The sequence below is a fragment of the Solanum stenotomum genome, unplaced genomic scaffold (assembly GCF_019186545.1).
Source record: "Solanum stenotomum isolate F172 unplaced genomic scaffold, ASM1918654v1 scaffold28601, whole genome shotgun sequence".
NCBI classification, from domain to species: Eukaryota; Viridiplantae; Streptophyta; class Magnoliopsida; order Solanales; family Solanaceae; genus Solanum; species Solanum stenotomum.
In genome coordinates, this window is record NW_026030075.1 from 50,846 (window position 1) to 73,306 (window position 22,461).

The 22,461-nt window shown below is 27.9% G+C and overlaps 1 protein-coding gene across 1 annotated transcript; it reads left to right on the forward strand.

Moving 5' to 3' along the window:
• The first annotated feature begins 14,630 nt into the window (after positions 1-14,630).
• On the forward strand, positions 14,631-21,283 carry LOC125851695 (type I inositol polyphosphate 5-phosphatase 8-like). The gene is made up of 11 exons (XM_049531462.1): positions 14,631-14,839; positions 15,447-15,487; positions 15,844-15,928; positions 16,021-16,101; positions 17,097-17,175; positions 18,374-18,478; positions 18,717-19,167; positions 19,251-19,423; positions 19,510-19,618; positions 19,765-19,913; positions 21,134-21,283. The coding sequence occupies exons 2-11, from the start codon at positions 15,461-15,463 to the stop codon at positions 21,270-21,272; spliced, it is 1,398 nt and encodes a 465-aa protein (XP_049387419.1). The 5' UTR covers positions 14,631-14,839; positions 15,447-15,460; the 3' UTR covers positions 21,273-21,283.
• The last annotated feature ends 1,178 nt before the right edge of the window (positions 21,284-22,461 follow it).

The following is a 22,461-nucleotide window of genomic DNA, read 5'->3' on the forward strand; positions in this document are numbered from 1 at the left end:
TTTTTTATGTAAAAAGTATTATAAATCATAATAATTAATAGCTTAAAATATTTCAAAACATATAAAAAGTTTTTGTTAACTTTCAAAATTTCATCTATACCGCATAAATTGGGAGAAATATAGATATATAGATATTTTAAGTTGCTAATTATTGTGAGTTATAGTACGTTTTATGTAATTTTCATATATATTACTCGGTCCTGATTTATGTGATACAAATGAAATTTCAAAAGTCAATGAATTTTTTATAAGTTTTTTTTTATATTAACTTGTTAATTATTGTGATTTCTAATATATTTACGTAAAACATACTCTAAATACAAATAATTAGCAACTTAAAATATATAAAAACATACTAAAAAATTGATTAATTTCAAATTTCATATGTACCACATAAATTAAAACAGAAACAGTAACATATATTGGGCCCCGTGCTGGCACGGGGTCTCATATCTAGTATATATATATTTAAGGGTTTAATCATTTTTAATTGTATATTGTATTTTTCTTTTAATACGTATTGAAAGGCATTCATGAATTTCAACCTAGTGCTTTGACATGCATCATTCAAGATACAATATACTATTAAATAAAATCTTCTCATTTGTTAGATGAATATTATTACGTTCAAATGAAAAAAACAACAACATATTTTAGTGTAATTTTATAAATGAGATCTGAGTGTACATAATTTCATTTTTATCTTGTAAAGATAGAGGTTGTTTCTAATAGACCCTTGAAGCAAATAAAAAACAAGTATGAAAAGAAATTATAGTAGTAGTAAATTAAAGAAGCTATGTTGAACAAATATATAAAGGAGATACAGTAGCAACAACAAATAATACAATAAGCATGTCAAAGAATAATGGGAAAGGGTGTGTGTGGTGGTTATATTTGGTTGCAATGAATAATAGAAGGAGAATATTTGAACGAAAGTATAATAAGAGATATATTTAACATATTTTTTATAGAAAATGGATATATTTGACTTTTTTTCGTAGTAAGCTCGATAAATTACATATAGAAAATGGATATATTTGGCTCCGCCTCTGCATGTATTATAGATGATAGATTTTTAATACTCCTGCATACATTTTTACAATTCTCAAGCAACATAGTAGCCTGTTTGATCAAGATTTTAAAATCACTTATTTGAAAAGCATTTTTGTCAAAGTATTCTTAATTTTTTTTTAATATAGTTTTAAAGAGTAACCATTTTTGTCTGGCTAATCAATTTCATAAACACTTTTACCAATAATTTTTATAATTATAAAAACAAAACAAAGGCACACACGAGACACAACTTGTAAAAGCAACAAGGGGATTAATACATGCATGAGAATTGTAGCCAACTTGATACATAATTGTCTTTATCTTTAAACTTAAAACTAAATTAATAAATGCTTTTTATTTATTTAACCAACAATATTCAACACCAACTCATAACTAATCTGAATTCCCATCCAATAGGTCCAATCCTGATAATCATAAATTGGACTAGTACTAGTATTATATTGTTATAACATGTCTTAACATTCTAAAGCATCTATTTATTTTCATATAAATATATTATATTTTTGGAATTAAAGACAAGTTTTAATTTCTAATATTTTTTGTATAGTTGAAATACACTTTTGAGTCAAAGATTTTCGATATGTTCAACACAATGTCTTTATTCTTATTTTTTGGGGAATTAATTTTATAAAAAAGGAACATAAAGTTGGTAAACAATGAAACACTCAAAAAAATCAGGTGTTACTTTATTATAAGTGCATTTATGTAATGTAATCTAAGTCCATCCAAATAATAATTAATATAATATATCTTAATTTTGCACTAATCTATCTTCTTCTTTTTTAAGATTTCTCTGGTCAATTGTCAACACTAATAATGGGTTAGGTTAGTTTTGGCATGATTTCATAGAATCCTTTCAACCAATCGAAGTTGGCCACGCCATTTAAGGGTTGTTGATTATGACTTAATTACATTATTTCTTAAGTATTGGCGCATTAATCTTTTCTAATGTTTGACAACTCCTCTTAATCAAAATATTTGGTATGAGATTAAGACTCTTTAAACAAAATTAACCAATTGTTTAGTAATAGTTTCTTCCTCTCTTTTTTTTTTTTCGAAAAAAAAGAAAGAAAGTAGTTTGATTTCAAGAGAATCTAAATAACTTAGTTGGTTGATTATCTGAACTTTTACATTATTGGTGAAGGTTCGATTCCCACCTTATAATAGGGGTGTACAAAACCGAACCGAAAATTGAACCAAACCGCAAACCGAGTCAAACCGGAAAAAAAAAACCCAACTAGTGATTGGTTTGACTTGGTTTGGTGTTGAAAAAAAAACCCGACTATATTTGGGTTTGTTTGGTTTTAACTAAAAAAAACCAACCCGACATTATATATATAATTTTAAAATTTTATTTTATACATAAAATTATTTACTTTGATATAATTTTTAAATATTTCTTATACTTTTTTATAGTTTTTATCTTTTAATATATTATTTCAAGTTTGAAACTTAGAATTTTGAATAGTTCCATAAAGATTATAGTCCATAGATCTTGGTAATTATAATAAAACTTAAATCAAAATCAAATTAATATTAATGCAAAAAAAAAAATCAATTTAACACTAAGAATGACAATAATATTGAATATTTGTTCTTTGGTTTTACATTGGTTTAGACAATTAAAGTACAAAATCTAATTTTAATTTCCTTTTATATTTAGTCATGCAACTAATATTTATTAAACTTATTTTAGCATGATTTAGTACTTTTAAATTATGATCATTTTCATTATGACTTGTTAATTTGCAATATTTGTTTTACGCGATTTCATTATTATTAATTTTTTTGGATATTTTAGTGCATTAATCATATCATTGTTTGTGTTGTATTCTTAAGAAAGACCTTAAATAGTTGTATTTTGGTAGGACTGGAGAAATATTTGAAGTACAAGTAAATTATATGTTTGTATGAATACTTTAGCAGAAAAACCCGAAACCCGAAACCCGAAAAAATCCGAAAAAACCCGAGGTTGAAAAACTCGAGTTTTATTGGTTTGGTTTGGTTTATAGATTTAAAAATCCAACACAAATAGTTTGGTTTGATATTTGAAAAACCCGAACCAACCCGACCATGTACACCCCTACCTTATAATACCCTCTTCTCATTTTCCCTTCCTCTGTCCCTAATTTTTTTAAAATAAAAAGATTATTTATATAAAAAAAATCTTAATAGCTCAATTAATTATTTATTTGAACTTTTACATTAATGGTGAGTCCCTTCCGTCATTTCCAATCTTTAAAAAGAAAAAGAAAATAAAGAGTAGATTTCTTCTGAGGAAATGGTGTCTTTTAAAGGTAAAACCAATAATTATAGCAATTACTTGTTTTAATGTTTAGCCTTATTTGGCAATTAAAATTAAGGATGAGGCATAGGTAGGAGCCTAGCCAGCCAATATTCATGCATTACATTTCTCTTGGTGACAACATAAGAGAATAATTCATTCTTATCAACGTTTTAATTTATTATATATCAATAATAGCGTAAGAAATATTTATATAATCATGTTACTTCATTTTAAAATTATAGTAAAAATTAAAAGTTTGAGTTAGTGATTGCCCAATTAAAATTGGTCAAATTAACTAAAGGGTCAAAAATAAACATTTTACCAAGTGTATTAACACAAGGATAACCTGCAAAATTAACATGGTAAAGAAAACGTAATTATACTAGGTAGAACTTCTTCTTTTTTTACCTGTGGGTATTTATTATGAGATGCACTTTAATTAATAAGAGTAATATACTAGTTGTACTTTGCCAATAATATTTAATCATTACTTGGATTTATTTTGCTGTAAAAAAAAAAAGAAAAAAAAAAGAGACCCCATGGATTTGTAACATCAAAGTTTAATGTATCCTCAGCTACTATATGTAGGCAGTAGCTAGCTACGTACTACTGATAAGGCCTCGATATAATAACACCTTATTTTATCCAGGAATTATTAATTTATAGGCGGAATTAAAATTTAAAATTTATATAATTTTAGATTTCAATTTAATAAGTTAGTATTATTAAAATAATAATTTATATATATTTAATAAATTTTTAAAACCAATACGAATTTTGAATAAAAATATTAGATATCGTCGAACTCATATTCAACACTCTAGGGGTTGTTTGGTGTGAGAGATAAAAATAAATAGTAATGAGATAACAAATTTATATCTTGTTTGGTTATCATGTTTGGGATAATTTATCCCACTATTTATATCATATTGATAGGATAAGTTATCTCATACACATGATGAGATAAGTTATCCCAGGATAGCTAACATCAGGATAACAAATCCTGGACAGCTTGTTCTCAACCAAACGACTATGCCCCTCATCCTTACCATAGGTAAAAAGTTTTACATTACGTAAAATTATATTGATAGCATAACATTTTCACACGTGGTGTTTTCGAGATCATGTACTTCCTTTAATGTCCTCGAGCTATTAGGAGTTATTTAGTGTAAGGTATAAAGTATAATAATTTTAGAGATAAAATGCAGGATTATTTTATTCTGTATTTGTAATTCTTGGAATATTTATTCGACCATTTATATTATAGTGATGTAATAAGTTATCTTATATATATGATGAAATAACTTATCTCAGAATAACTTATCTGAAATAACTTGTTTCCAACCATACTGCCCATTTAGTTTATTAAAACAATTCAAGATGGTTTTCACTATCAAATCGATGGATCAGTTGATTAGAGTCCGCTTGAATTTACTTTTCGCTTTTGATTTATAAGTCCAAAATAATAAGTTAAAAATTTTAATTTATGATTTTTGACCTATTTTTAATATTTTAGCTTAAAATTAAGTACTTATAAGTATTTTTTGACTTATCCAAACACTTTAAAAATACTTTAAAATTATTTTAGCTTAAAAACATTTAATAGAAGTCAATTCATAATATCTCATTAAAGTGAGTTCGTGTGTGAGCATTTAAAACCCTACTCATAAATTGTTAAGGGGAAAGGGTCAAAAATACCCCTCAACTTTGGTTTATTGTTTGACTTTACCCTCGCTGTTAAAATGAAGTTAATTTTACCTCTCCCGTTACTAATTTCATCAAGATTACCCCTCATTAGACGGAATTCCAAAATTGACCCAAATTACCCGAATTTAAAAAAAAAACCTATTTCCTATTTTTAACTCAATGACCTGACCCCTCTAGGATAACCCGGTTAACCCAATTAACCCAATTGCCTGTTACCCATTCCCACAACAACAACCCTTATTTCCACAATTTGCTCCCAATCGCCCAACAATTCAAAATCCATCTCCGATTTCCCATTCCACGATGATTCTCACTTCTTGGCTAAATCGTCGCCGCTTCCGGCGCTATTTTTGTCTCTTTCTCTACTCTCCTTTTCTTCTTCCTTTGTTTTGTGCTACTTGCCATATCATTTGTGCTGCTGAAATCTTCTACCGTCTGTGTTATCGCCGCCGTGGCCGATCGCCATGAAAATCAGAGGAGAGATTCGACGGCGGAGGCGGCAATAGGCGGGGACGGTGTGAGGGAGCAGAAGGTATAGTATAGATGGAAGTCAAGAGACAATGTTGTTTGCGGAGGTATCTGGATGATCAACTGCTTCTAGTAATTGAATCTGTGTACGATTGGGGAGATGAAGAAGATGAAGATGTGGAAGTTGCAGATAGTAGAATCCCTTCTTCTGCAATGATAGAAGAAATCCAGAGTCTTTGGTTTATCTCTTTTCCCCTATGTTTTTTTTAAAAGATTATCTATTCAAAGAGAGAGAATGAGTAAATGGGAATGGGTAACAGAGCATTGGGTTAACCGGGTTATCCTAGAGGGGTCGGGTCATTGGGTTAAAAATAGGGAATAGGTTTTTTTTTTAAATTCGGGTAATTTGGGTCAATTTGGGGATTCCGTCTAATGAGGGGTAATTTTGGTGAAATTAGTAACGGAAGGGATAAAATTAACTTCATTTTAACGGCGAGGATAAAGTCAAAAAATAAACCAAAATTGAGGGGTATTTTTGACTTTTTTCCCAATTGTTAATCCCATACAACCTAGTACTAGTAAATATTTTTTTATGGCCCTTCAATTTTTGGGTATCATCATATGTGGAAATAATGAATTTAATTTTTAAGAGTTATTTCATCATTAAGTATACAGGAGTAGAAGGTATTATAAGTAATGTTGACATAATTAGCAATGATATTATGCTAACATTAGTCATGTTGATTTTTTCTTAATTGAACGGTTTTATTTGATGTATAAAAAATAGCATGTATTACATACATTCTTCTAAACAAAGGAGTATTTTTGCTTACAAAAATTCTTCCACAAAGTACAGTGAAAACGATGTGAATTTTTTTGACAAATAATTGTGTCTTTGATTGATGCTAATGCATGCAAGCATTAAAAATCCTTGTAAAATATATTGCTAATACTATACATGTGTCTTGTATTAATCATATATATATAATATCAAATAAAGTGTACATTCGTTATACATAATTTGAGTAAGTGTATCAAACATAATATTATTAGTAATACACAAAGCTAAAACATACATTATTTTTTTATTTTTTCTAATACATCCCGATGAAGGGAAGAAACTCCCACATCGGTGAAAAAAGGTCTACAAGGTCTCTTTATAAGACTTGTACAATCCTTTTTTCTTTGAGCTAACTTTTTTACGTTTGAATCCGATCATGAAACTCCGAATAAAAGAATGTTCAAATCCTAGCATGAGGAGTAGGAGTGGGGGTGGAGGGTGGAGTTCGACCTCCTTATATGGTTTAAACAATTTTCCTCCATTCCAACTAGGTTTTGAAGTGTGAGTTAAGTTCAAAGACTAATTTAAAGTTAGTTTTTGAAATACGAGTTAAGTCCAAAGCCTAATTTTACACGATTTCTTAAGTTTTTTTTTAATATTAACGCTATTGCATTTTTAAACTAATGAGTTCAGATTTGCTATTTATTATATAATTTTAATATATTTATATACTCATTAAATTTATATATCTTATAAAAAAAATGAATTCCAAACGTATTATCCTCCTTTAGGTATCACTATTAGGAACGTCCTACACGAGTTTTCCTATCAACCACTTGTTGAGATCAATTGAGTTTTGTCCATCCATTAAAAACTCGTGGTGTTACTAAATTCTATACAGTTTCCTTATAAAAAAAAACTTTGGCTATATTATATGTCACTAAAATGTTCATAAATATAGTAAAGTTGGGCATATGCTAAGCAAAAGTCAACCTTTTATTTTAATTTAAAAATTAAGAAAAAAAAAATCTCATATTATGTTTAATATCAAATAATTAGATGCAATAATAATAATAATAATAATAATCAAATTTAAAATTTTAAAATATTATTAATAAGATTAAATTTAATATAATTAATTTTTTCTTAAAAAACATATTGACGAGGATCAAATAATATGAAATAACTATTGCAAAAAGAGAAGCACATATGTGGCTTGCGCTTAATGGACGAAACAAGTGAAGTATACGCACTGCTATGTGCTCCATTAATTGACTCCACTTTACTTTCACCTTTTTTTTTTTGGTAAATGAAAAGGACTTTTTATCGTTTATTTTATTTTTCCAAAATATTTTTGTCTACTTTTTTAATTAATAAAAGGTTAGTCATTCGCTCTATCTATTTAATATATTCAATATAATTTCACAATATTGAGTTTTGAAAGAATAGAACGTCCACAAACCTTATCCCTAATTTAGAGATAAAGAGATTATTTTCGATAGATTTTCGAAATCGACGTAGAATGTATATGTATTGAATGTCTTTAAAATACAGAATTAAACATGCCATTTGCGTAGTTACAAATAAGAATTATTAAAAAGAGAAATAAATATTTTTTTGAAATGGGAGGGAATAATATTTTTCCCCTCGAAATGTAAAAGATAGTACATCTTTTATTCATTTCATATGATTATTCCAAGACTAAAATTTTGAATATATATCCCCTTTTTGCAAGTTTTATTCAAGTCTTTAAAGCTTTTCCCCCTTCTAGAACTTTTTACCGGATTGAAGTCTTTTTTTTTTTTTGGTTTTTCAAACGATGTTCGGAGTCCATATTGGAGCTCCGACTAAATCCGGAAAATATTTGGTGAGAGGACGAATTTCGTCTTGTAATCATTAGAGTGTAACACATAATTATTATTTTTTGAAAACAAATAATACAGAAGAATTATAATTTCTTAACATCAAGTTTGATAAATATGAATCTTCAAAAAATGTTTCTCCATCAAATGTTAGAGATACAGATAAAGGGGGATAAAAATGATATATAAAGATATGTCAAAACAAAAATATGATATAATTTTGAATTTTAATGATCAAAAATTCATATTCGAATTGGAGAATTACGTTTTGAGTTCATTGATCAAGTTTTGTTAGACCTGTTCTCTTAAAGAACAAAGAGAAAAAAAGAAAATAATAGTTTAATATTATTCGAAATTTGCTTAAACAATCATCTTTCGTTAAATTTTTGATTCATTTATATTTTTGCCACTAACAAATAGAGTACTATTGTATTTGCCTTTACGATTGATATGAATAATACCCCTTTGAATGAAAATAGCAACCTCCTAAATTTTTCTGTAAGATCCTTTTTTTTCTTTTGAATAATAGTTCTTTTTTTCTTGAACTAAAACACAAAAATAACCCTTAGGGTCATTTGATAGAGTGTAGAAAATAATGTTAAATATAGTATGTTAAAAATGTATGTATTAGTTATTCTTGAATTAATTATACATAAATTATTTTTTATGCATTTTTATACACGGCATAAAAATATTTATTTATAAAGATTTCCTCCATAATTATGATTAAAAAAAAAATGTAAAAAAGGTTTTGAAGGATAATTGTGTCTTAGCCATGCTAATACATGTATTAAATTCACTGACATTAGTAATATCCAAAAATTCATGGTATTAATAATACCCGATAGAGTGCTTAATTAATTAGCTATACATAACATAAAGAAGTACACCAAACAAAATATTACTTATACACAAAGTTAATTAAAACATTATTTTTTCTAACACACTTAACAATCAACCACAAACGTAACACCTTTCATCTGGCTTGTTAATTAATACATTGGTCTATTCATTTGAGTCATAATTAAATCCAAATAAGCCTTTAATTAAAAATTATGAGGCTTTACACTTATCTTGAATTTGTCTATCCCCCACCCCACCCCCAACCCGCCATTTTTTTTTAATAAATAAATAAATAAAATAATTACCTATCTTCTGCTAGGATTATGAGACATGTTGTAAGTGTAGGAACCAAAACATAGAAAAACTTAAAAGAAATCCACCAAATCATTTCAAAATTAAACACTTGGACAAAGTGATATCATAAGAAAATTGGTAATTTCCCAGGTGTTTACCTTTTCAGAAAGCCAGAAAAAAATAAACTTACCTCATCAGGCAAATATATTTTAAAATATCCAATAATAAATAAACTATAATCTTAAATAAAATTTACAGTAAATTGATTTTGCCTAGTCACTGATTCGTGTTAATTATTTAAATTTATCCCAATTAAATTTGAGGGGTGGGGTGTATTGTTCTATGTTCGACACGTTTAATCAAAATCAATTATAAAAAAACTCGAAAGTAAACCATTGAAATTATCTTAAAATTATAATTAAGTGGTTAACTGGATTACTACTGGATTCACTTTCACTGTTAAATTCATAGTATTAACTATTAAGAACTTTTTTCAACTTTAATTATGGTTTAAAATTAGTAGTCTTGACAAGTGTCTGATCTGCTTTATTAATTTAAACTAAACACAATCTAATCCTCGTCACATCTTGTTGGTTCAAACAAAACATTGCCTTTCTCAATATATTTAATCATGAATTCACATCCATACTTTTAAAAAAAAAAATATTATTTCTATTTTTCATTTTCTTAATTAATGCAATTTTACGGACTAAGAATTTAAGACAAAAAATTATATGTTTTTTTCAATTATATTCTTATATTCCATTTTTTTAAAATAGTGTTCATTTCTCAAGAAATTATATATTGTATTTATTGATTTTTTAATGTAAATAATTTTTTTCTCTAAAATTTCACTTATTTTGAGACGGAAAGAGCAGTAAATAGTAATTGCACAATTTAGAGCCTGTTTGGATTGACTTAAAAGTTAGTCAAACCTACTTTTAAGTCATTTTTAGTTTTTAGAAGTGTTTGACAAGATTAAAAACAACTTAACATAAGTTAAAAATGACTTTAACAAAGTTAAAAACCAAAAATAGGTCTCTCCCTATTTTTATTTTTTGACTTAAAAAGTCATTTAAGTTTGACTTTTTATTTTTTGACTAAAAAACTATTTTTTAAGTCAATCCAAACGGATTCTTAATACTCCTTGTATCTTGATTAATATGATGCTTTTTTTTTATTATTGGAAACTTATTTAAGAAAGAAAGGCAGACAGTGTTTGTAGTTTATAGTTTAAATAAGTCATAAATATTTATGTGATTATAAATTATTTTATTAAGAATAAAATAAAAATATTAAAATTAAATAATTTTTAAATATAGAAAAATTTAATTTTTTTAAAACAAATTAAAAGAAAAATACATCAAATAAATTAGGATTGAAGGAGTAATTACAAAGACATATTTGTTTGTTACTAACGTAAATATAGAGTAATTTTCAATGTCATGTTTGGTTGCTCAAATACAATTGCATAATCATATTTTTTTTTATTTTAACATAAAAAAGGTTAATTTTTAAAAATTAAATAAATAAACTTTTTTCAGATGAACATGTGAATAAATTTCAATGTATGATATATACATGCCTATAAAAATATACACATATTATATTGCTCGTATTTATTGTAGGACAAATCACTTTTTCAACTTAAATTAACGTAAAATATAAGTAACCTTAACAAGTGTCTGATCCGGTTAATTAATTTAATTAAACACAATCTAATCATCGTCACCATTTGTTGGCTCAAAGAAAACAACTAATTTTCTCAATTCATGAATCTATAATCTACATCGTCATCCTCTTTTATTAGAATTTTTTATTTTTTGTTTCTCTTCGCATACAATATTTATATTAGAGCTTGATTATATTAGAATTCGTGCATTGTTGGATTTATATTGGAGGTATTGTTCTTGACGAGATTTTTTTCTTTTCTAAGAGCTCAAACCCAAGACATCTGTGATTTGAGTGTGATTTGAGTAAGGGCGGAGGAATCCAAATTTTGCTGTTGATTTAACATTTTTAATTTTTAAAAAATCATAATATATATTTGTAAAACTTTCTCAACCTAAATTACTGTACAAAAATTATCTACAACAATGTGATCAAACTTTTTTTCTTCTGTTAATATATAGTCAAGATATTCTCTTAATTAAGTACCTTTTTTAAAAAATTCTCACGTGTAAGAATAATAGTATCTTTTTTTATTTTTTTTGTAAAAGAATACATTAATGAATCAATGCAAAAATAGTTGTATTAACAAAAGCAAATTATTTAATGATGACCAGTAAAATTAATTGAGCCATCTAAAGTGGAACAAAGGAATATTTATTCAAAAGTTTATTTGCTAATTATGCTATTAATTCAACACGGTAAAGCCATACCATTGTGATAATTAATGGAATAAGATGAAAAACGAATTTAACTATCATCTAACATTTGTAATAACTTACAAATTTAACTAATCGTCTAAATATTTTTTTTCTCAAATGATGTTTTATTCAAAAGATATATTTACACCACAATTTAAAGATCACTTTTTGAGTAAATCGAAAATCATATAAGTGAAGAAAATTTCACCGAATAAAAGTTTAAAAAAATGATTAGAGGCAATGTTACAATACTAATAACACATGTAAAATGTTCATAATGCTTCTATTGATTAAATATATATAGTAATGTTTGCCTAATGACCTGAACAGTGAAAAACATATAATAATATAATATATTCCTCATTTAGTAATCTCTTTAAATAGCTGGAAAATAGCTAGAAGAACCATATTCCTTTCTACTATATATATATATACACACTTTTTGGATTTAAAGAATATGCATCTACAATAGAATTTTTTTACACTATTATATATATTTTAACATGTTATATCAGGTTTAATACTATTTTTATTATATAATTAATTTTTATCTTCTTGACCTAATTATATAAATATTTTTATATATTAGTGTATATATTTAAATTCATGTCTTCTTTTTTATTATGGTATTATATCGGAAAACAGATTTTGGAGAAGGCAAGTTATAATATCTCATAACGATTGTAGTTTTGTGGAAAACTTAATATTTATCATTGCGATTTTCTTGAAGTAATATTATAATTATGTTGACTTTGTAAGAAAATTTGTTTCATTAATGAATAGAACTTCTACAGTATTTGTTTGTTTTCAATAAAAATGACTTCAAATATAAGGCATGCTTCATTTTATAGTTGAGAGAGACAAATATAATTTGACACAGATTGCTTAAGAATCTTTAGAAAATCTTTTGTCAACCTTAATTACTAGTACTAACAAAAAACAATCCAATAATTCTCCTGTATTTAATTAAAATAATTAAAGCCAATCAGTTTCGAATTTATGGCAGTAAATAATCAAGCAAAATATTTTAAAATAAACCAAAAAAAGACAAACCCCCTCTACACACAACTCCATTCTATGGCTCAAATCACAACTAATCAACCAATAACACATAAACAAATTTCATGTCTATGTTTAACTAAAATCATGTCTATGTTTTTAACTAATAAAATAGTCTTGGTGGAATGGATAAAATCATTCTTTCATTAATTAGAGGTTTTGAACGCGACTCTTAAACGTAGAAAATATCATGTTATATATCTAGCACTTCAACATTGGTGGAGGTAAAGGTAGAGGTAGAGAGGTGAATAAACCTCATTTGTTGAGAAATTAACTACATAAATAAGGTAAAAATAATTTAATTATAACAAATATATTAATGTTGAATCTCCTTGATATAAGATTTGTTTTTGAATATCCTTTTTAAAATCCTTACACTATCAGGGGTGTGCATTATTTGTATTAAACCGAAAAAACAAATCGAATTCTATTTTGGATTGGTTTTTTGGATTTTCGATTTGGTTTTGGATTAAACCAAAAAAATCAAATCGAACCAAATTTATTTTGGTTCAGATTGAGTTACACTTCTTCAAAATCAAAAATCAAAAAATCCAATTGAAATGGTACAAAACAAAACCGAAAAATCGTATGCATACCCCTATACACTACCATTGCTTTCACCTTAAATGAGCCTTATATGACATGCATGAATCTAAATTAGTGACATTGTAATACACATTTGAGACATTAAGTAATGAACTGGATATGATCCTTTCACTGTTAGTCAAAGATTTTGAGTTTAAGCCTAAAATATTTTAACAATCCTGCTAGGGAGTCAGGGGCGGAGCAACATGGTTGTTAGGACATCCTTCGTCGGAAAAAAAATCGTATATATAAGTAAAATGATACTCTCTTTGTCTCAATTTATGTGACACTTTCTGTTTTTCGAGAGTTAAACAATTTAACTTTGACCGGAAATTTACTTATGAAATCTTCAAATTTTTTGAAATGAAATTTATATATTTGTAAATTACGTAAAAAGTAATATAAGTCACAATGATTAATAATTCAAAATGTTAAAAGGATCTATGAAAAACTTACAGTCAAAGATAAACTTGTTTGAATCTCGAAATCCAAAAAGTGCCACATAAAATGCGACAGAGGAGTACATGAACTGATTAAATGACATATTTTGAACATTTTTATTACAACATGCTATTGTAGCCCAACGATTTCAAATGCCTCAAATGAGCAAGTGTTTGAATCTCGCAAGCAACAATTTCCTCATTTTTTTTTTTTAAAAGAGCTTTTGTNATTTAACTTTGACCAGAAATTTGCGTATGGAATCTTCAAATTTTTTTAAATGAAATTTATATATTTGTAAACTACGTAAAAAGTAATATAAGTCACAATGATTAATAATTCAAAATGTTAAAAAGATCTATGAAAAACTTACAGTCAAAGATAGATTTGTTTGAATCTCAAAATCCAAAAAGTGCCACATAAAATGCGACAGAGGAGTACATGAACTGATTAAATGACATATTTTGAACATTTTTATTACAACATGCTATTGTAGCCCAACGATTTCAAATGCCTCAAATGAGCAAGTGTTTGAATCTCGCAAGCAACAATTTTCTCATTTTTTTTTTTTAAAAGAGCTTTTGTTGTACAATTTCTAGACACCTTCGTGCAATTCCTAGCTCCACCTCTTCTTTCTCTTAGATTTATCTACGCAGTGCGATTTCAAATTAGTTAGGATTTTAACGCAAGTATGGGACATTGATTGATTGTTTTTTAGGAAATCAAAATAATAAAATGTCCAAATTAAATTAAATTACCTTTCTAATCCCTACAATCTTTTTTATGGACATGAATATCCTTTTCTCTTTCTCCATCATTATATAAATAGAGAACCAATTAGAGCTTTTTGCTTTTCCGAGGTAAAATCAAGCTTCAATATTTTCCTTTTCATTTCATAGACCAAACCAATATTTTCCTTTTCTTTCTCTGTGCAAAAAACACAACTGAAAAGGAAAGATCCATAAATATGAATTACAACTAAAAAAAAAATACTCTCTTTTCTCTTCATCAACAAAAATTATATGTCTTTCACTTCCTTTCAAAAATCAAGATATTCTATCAATCAATATATGTAAGTATTGTCAAAATAATCATCAATGCCATTCACTCTTTACCAAAAAAAGAAAAAAAAGCACCAATTTTATTACTCTGTTTTTCTCTCCTCTCTTACTCTGTTTTTTTTTCTTGGAACTTTACTTGGGTATGGGTATAGAAATTCTTCACTGATTTTTGAGTTCAGAATCTTAATATCTCACATGGGTTTTCATTTTGAACAATTTATTTTTTATTCTTATAAACTTGTTCAAAGTGAAAAAATAAAGTTTATATCTCCACTCTGTATTCCATTCTGTAAAGTTCATTAAACCAAAAGAAAAAAACATAAAAAAGTAGGATTATTTAACAACTTTTTTTGAAAATTTATTTATTTTTGGGTTGGTTTCTTTGTGTTTACTCTTCTTTCTTAGTAGCTGTCTCTAAATCTCCTGCAAATGGGTTTTTTATAATTTTAATTCCATCGTTGAAAACTTCATTAATGACTTATTTATAGCACTAAACTATGTATAGTTGATATTATATATATATATATTTCAAATTTTCTTTTGTGTTCTTATGTTGACTTAAATACATATCTTATAAATGAAAATATTAATACCATCTTCTTCATTTTTTTTTTCCAGCTTCATTGGTGGCCATGAAAACAGAGCAAAAGTTATCCAAGGTATAATTTTTTTTACCCTTTCTTTTTGTTTGGTCAGTTGAATATTTAGTATGTTTTACGCATTAAATAGACTGCTCCTCCGTTAATTAGAAGTATCGAGTATGAAAAAAAAATATAGAGATAGGCCCCCATCAGACAATAAGGGCCTTGTACAATGGGTGTCGAGTGTGTTAATAAATATATATACAAGTATTAACATGTCCTGACATAAGATAAGAGTTAAGAGATTGTAAAAATTGATTGAGTTTGTGTATTTTGTGTCTTAATAAAAATCTTGGCTCTGCTTATCTTATACACACAGTAGTGGGTTCTTGAAAATCTAATGAGTTGATCTTAACCTTTTTTTTTTTTTGCAGTCTTCGTGGACTAAAGTGGTAGTTAGGAAATGGTTGAATATGAGGAGCAAATCTGAGGAATTTCATTCCGATCAAATAATAGATGGTAATATTTTCACATTTATTGAAAATTTTCAACTTTTTTTTAATGTATATTTTTTTTATTATGTATGAAAGTAAGATTTTTTTTTTCTTTAGTGATGGGTGGTAGAGGTGAAAGAAGAAGAAAGAGTTGCTCCGACGACGGGAGTTGCGCCGTCGTGCCGGAGGAATTATCGGGTAAGAATCTCCGGTGATCGGAGGAGTTTTTATTTATTTTAAAAAAATTTCCGGTGAATTGCAGCTTTTTATTTTGGTTTTGATAGAATCATAAATGAACTGTATGCATCTCTGCCGTTGATTTGATGGACTTTTTTAATAATGTGATTTGACGTATAATATAATCACTATTATGGGTTAATATCTAATCATTGCTTCTCCTTGTGCCACGTGTATGTGGCCTTACCTAGGGTCTAGTTTATTTTTATTTTTTTAATTTATGGATACAATTATCGAAAAAAGAAAATATGGAAGAGGAGATTACAAAGTGAAAACGATAAAATAAAATTAATTAGCCAAATTTGTTGACTAGGCTCAAAGGCAATCTATGGAATAGTCTTGTGGTTATGATAATATTTTTACTTTTTTTTTGTTAGTTATAACTCAATCAAAATATCTATTATTTACCCTAGATTAATTAATGAATAATTTTTATTTAATTTTAGTGTATTTGGTTAAAGATGAAGTTTGTATTGCTCTTTATATTATTTATAATGAAAGTATGGAAAAAAATTCAATATGCAGCAATTTATAATTTGAATTGAAAAAAAAATAATCCTAAAAGATCGATTGCTTGTTATTTTTTTTTATTTCTAATGTGTAAAAATAAAAAGAGATCTCGCGAAAAAGACAAAGAAAATTAAAGAAATTTTGTAAAAGATTACAAAACTAATTTATATAAAAGTACAAATGGGAAGAGATTGATTTTATGATTTATTACAAATGTTCTTTTAGCAATATTACCCTTTCACATGAAATCAGTAAAATATTACATTAAAGTTGGGTAAATAAATTACATAATTGTTTTATTATGTTTATTTTCTTTTGTTTAAATTTCTAATTTGCAGATCATTTTTTTTTTCAAATTCTGATGCAATTATTAATATTATTATTAATATTTTGATAAATAAGAGACTAAACTATGAGTGATTATATTTCATATTTTTGAGAAGCAGAAAGGTGGTTGATGGAAAGAAATGGAGGAATTGAAGAGCCAATATTGAGTGAAAAGACTTCCACTCATCAAAACCTTAGGTAAACAAACAAAAACAAATATTTCATCCTTTCTTTTTAGTTGTCATGATAAAGTTTGACATAGCCCTAAAAAAAATAATTAAGGAATATTATTTGATCAATATATCCTTTCTTAATCTTTAATCTTTATCTATATATTTGTGTCTCTTAATTCTAGAATAATTAATGTTAAGGGCAAAGCTGAAAAAATTATTAATTCTCTCTTGATTATTTTAATTGAGAACTGACATGACAACTACGCACTCCGTTTCATATTAGTTGATCATCTTACCATAAATAATTGTCCATATTAGTTGATCACTTTACTCAATCAAGAAAACATTAATTAATTTTTTCTTATATTGTCCTTGCAATTAATTTTTTTTATAAAAGTGGTCACATTTGTTTGTGAAATTCCAAATTTTTTTAAGGGTAAAATTATCTTCTTATTTATAATTTTTTAATATACGTGTAAAAAAAAAAGTGATCAACCAATAAAAGACGGAGGGAGTAGACAAGTAGTGTATATTTATGAAATTTCCCAAAAAAAGTGTAGAATTTGATGCATAACCATGTTATAGTTCATGATTAGATCTTATAATTTGATTAATTAATGTAAGAGAGAATAAATTTGGAATTAATAAAGCCAGAACATTGAACCAGAAGCCGCATATTATGCTTAAGTACTTTTTTGGGCCATGTGAACTATAGTTAGCTGGTTTCCATAGGCTTTCTAAATAGATACTACAACACCTTTTTAGTTAACTTAGAAATTATTTAATCCATTTGATGATTAATCTTCATGTGATGTAATGTAGTGTAATATGCACAAGTACATGTAGGTGATGATTAGTAATCCAACAATTGTTGGATGAAATGGACGATTTATCTTTTGAGAAAATTCACTCTTTTTAGTTTTTTGAATTGAGTTAAACGTTCATTATCATGTAACAAAATTAGTACTATCAGGCCTATCAAATTCTTGTTTTCGTGCATATTATCTTGTTTACACTCTAGTTGCTAAGGATAGAAGTGAAATAAATTCCTTAAATTAATTCTTTTTTTTTTCAAAATAATATTTCAAAAGTGATCCAAAGTAGTGATAGTGAGAGTTGAACTTACATGCAATTAATTGGTGACTTTGATATATATATTTATTTTTGGATGTGCTTTGTCTCTTGAAAAATTATTATTCTTATGATGTAAAAATAATGAATAGGATGTTCGTGGGGACATGGAATGTAGGAGGCAAGTCACCACAAGAAGAATTGAACTTGGCTGATTGGTTGAATTCTAGTGCACCAGCCGATATTTATGTCCTCGGGTACGTAAATTTTATTTAGATATATAACTATAATCTGTTCTGATTGAATATTCAAACTTATAATTTTAATCTAATATTTTAACTCAGTTTTAAAAATAATTTTGTGAATGTTTTCAAGTGTCTGTTACATGTAAAATTTAGCTATTTATATAACTCATGACCTTCTTAAATTATATGCATCAACCTCGATAAACCGTAAAATTGCTTGCATATTCTAACCAAGTCCTGCTATGAACAGGTTCCAGGAAATTGTCCCTCTAAATGCAGGCAATGTACTAGGTCCAGAGGACAGTGGACCAGCTTCCAAGTGGCTATTGTTGATTCGCCAAACTTTGAACAATGACACAAACATCCCCGATCTTTCTCCTAATTACAACAACACCCCTAACTCCGAGCTCCCGTCCCTTGATGACTTGCACTACCAACAATCTAGTCTGAAACCAAGGGTCAGCTTCTCGGACTGGGAGAGGCTGAACCACGACGTATCTCCTAGTCCAAAGTGCTTATCAAATCGATATTATTATAACTCTTCTAGCCAAGGGCAAAATAGTAAATATTGCTTAGCCGCAAGCAAACAAATGGTTGGATTATTTTTGTGCATATGGACTCGTAAAGACTTGTATCAACACATTACCAATTTGAAGGTTTCATGTGTTGGAACAGGTATCATGGGCTATCTTGGAAATAAGGTACAAATTAAATTAACTCGTAAGATATTGAATATTTATTTATATATGGACATTGTAACATATGTATTTTTTTCTCTCGATAGGGTTCGATATCGATCAGCATGACATTGCACCACAAGACATTTTGTTTCGTTTGTACTCATTTGGCATCTGGAGAAAAAGAAGGGGATGAGATTAAAAGAAATTCTCATGTCATGGAGATATTGAAGAAAACAAGATTCTCCGATATAGGAAAATCTCACATTTTGGATCATGAGTACGTGATAATAAAATTGAAACGATACATAACACATATAGTAACAATGTTGTGCAATGACTAATGTATATCTTTTGTTAATGTAGCAAGATAATTTGGCTTGGAGATTTGAATTATCGTCTTGCATCGGGTTGCGAGGACACGTACGAATTGGTTAAAAATAGTGATTGGGAAACACTTCTGGAGAAAGATCAGGTACGATAATAGATTTTATTATAGAACAACTCATGATGTTTATATTAACAATTAATCTATTACTTATAAGTTATATATATGTTTTTTTCAATTGAGCCTCAAAATGAATGTTAATTTATTTCTTTTTTAAAAATATGTTATGACAGTTAAGGATAGAGCAAAGAGCAGGAAGAATATTTAATGGTTGGAAGGAAGGAAGAATTTACTTTGCACCAACATACAAATACCTCTATAATTCTGACCATTATGTTGCTCATACATGTACATCCAAGGAAAAGACAAGGACCCCTGCTTGGTAAATTTTCTTAATTTACTCTATTTTAATATTTCAGGCTATTATCGACAAAGTCCGTAGCTAATTTCAAATTTTTATATATTAATGAGGTGCATGCATGTGAAACATTAATCAACCGATGTTGTAGATTTTACTAATATATATAAGTCTAGAAAGCAAGTGTTGGTCATCATGCCTGTTTCCTAGTCTGTGTAGAAAGTTCTAGATTAACATGATTCCATTAATGAACTCTATTTAGTTGTATATTGTAAATAACTTTTGTACGATCATTTTTTCAATTGACTAATATTCCATACTATACTATATTCTTGAAAGTCCAAGTCAAAGATGTAGAAATTAGGGAAGGATTCACTTCAATAGGTTTTATTTTTTCAACATTTTGTATGGTGGGGTGGGGGGTTGATGCACCGACCATATATATATAAAAGTTTGCACCAATAACAATAATCTTATGCTAAATGTTATGTCAACTTTATTCTTAAACATATGTAGAAATTTAACTAATATTGATGGTTTTCCCACTCAAGAAGTCTACCTTGTAGGCTCAAACACTAATCTACATTATCTCTTTGTTCTGTTACACCAAATACTAAATATAGTTAATCTTGAAACATATTCTAATAGGGGTGGGGGTGTGGTGGTGGTTGGAATGCCTTTATGTTTCCCACTCGATGTCAGTATGTGATAGTGGTATTAAAGGTTCCGATTAGTTCAAATTCATGTCACCATTTTGTAACATGATTTTTTCAGTATTCAAAACTAAAATATGAGTATTCTGAATAAAGATAGACAAATCTTATTTATTTTAGCATAACTCTTTATAGTGGTAGTGAGAAAACTATTCACATTATTTGAACATCATTAGTTGAAGACCATCCAAAATTTTCCAATGCCAATTATGCTACTACACAAATAATCAATCATAGTAATCTCAAATTTTGCTTAATTAATTGCACATTGAAACTACTATTTTGTTGTTGCTTAATTAATTGCACATAGGCAATAAACCTATTAGATTTTGTTCCACACTTTTTTTCAAAGTACTTGGCCTGTCAAAAAAGTTGCAATTTTTAGCCTTTCTACTCAACCTTTTTCTTTTCCAGGATTCTTGGACTTAAAATGCTTTATGTTGTTTATTTTTGCATGCTAGTACCCTATTTTACTCCTTTATGAGGAAAAAAAATTGTACTTAAAACATAGTTTTTTTCTTAAAATAACAGGTGTGACAGGATATTATGGAAAGGTGAAGGACTAAAGCAAATATGTTATGTTAGAGGTGAATCAAAATTCTCAGATCACAGACCAGTTTATTCACTTTTCTCTGTAAATAATAATATTACCCAAAAATTACCACAGTAAAAAAGAATATTTTACCACCTTTAGCCCGAAATCTTTCAAATGAACACAACAACTCAGCCCAACTCAACCCGTTATAGCTACTGACAATCCGTTATGTGGACCCGGTCCGTTTGAGAGGATTGCACATAGTGGATTATGATAAAGTGACATGCGGGTCACGGCGTGCTCTATGGCAAACGTAATGGGGTTTCGACACGTGGCTATCAAGAAATGATGTTCATATTGCCATGGCTCTGTTGATAATAGCAATTGGTTTGAGAAACGAGGCTCAACTTTTTGCAGCAATATATATTTTTTTAAATTACGATTCTCTAATTTTTTTTATTTTTTTGTGTGTGTTTGGGTTAGGGCAATTGGGATAAGAAGAAAAGTAAAGTTGGAAGGCCTAATTAAGCACATGTAAAAAGGAGGTTTTTTTTTTTTTTTTTTTTTAGTTTTTGTTGAAATATTAGTTGAGGAACTTGAGGGAACAAGAGCCTATGGGCCTCTTCAATTTTGTAATATCAATTTCTATGGAGTGGTTTCTAAATGCCGACAAAGTAGCGTGGATCATGAATCTATAGGTATTGTTTCTTTAGATCATTACTATTATTTAATTTAGAGAACAAATGACAAATATATCCCTGACTTATTGTTAATGACCTCTAAATACCCTCAGTTAAACTTTTAGGACACTAATACCTTTATCGTCTAATTTTTGGAGTGTATATACCCTTTGACCTAAAGGAGGGATACATGCTATGATTTTAACGACCTATCCAAATTTTATTTAATTTTTATCCACAATTTAAAAATCGACCCGAATAATTAAAAACCCACCAAACAATTTTAAGACCCTCACCTAAATAAATCTCATTTTCCTTTTCTTCTCTAGTTTAAACAACCAAAGACTCCACGAACCAGTTATACCACACCCAGTCTCCCTCGCTCCGGTGAAGCTAGCGAGGCCGCGACCCTTTGACCACCACGAAACCTGACCACCACACAATCATCTCTCCCTCACCGCTGTTCCACAAACTCCGGCGAGCACACCTCTAGCTCGCCTTACAGAACTTCAACAATGGCGGCCAAGAAGACACTTTGTAATTCAAAAAAAAAATCAATCTCAGTTCCATCGACTGAGAAATCCCTGGGGTTCTACCCATACATTCAAAGAGTTTCTATTTGTGTCCTTTGTTATGTCTGAAAA

Excerpts from the sequence above, each read along its gene's own strand:
- LOC125851695 (XM_049531462.1), top strand. The coding sequence starts at position 15,461 with ATGAAAACAGAGCAAAAGTTATCCAAG. Across the intron at positions 17,176-18,373 it reads TCCACTCATCAAAACCTTAG|GATGTTCGTGGGGACATGGA; the intron begins GTAAACAAACAA and ends AATAATGAATAG. Across the intron at positions 19,168-19,250 it reads TGGGCTATCTTGGAAATAAG|GGTTCGATATCGATCAGCAT; the intron begins GTACAAATTAAA and ends TTCTCTCGATAG.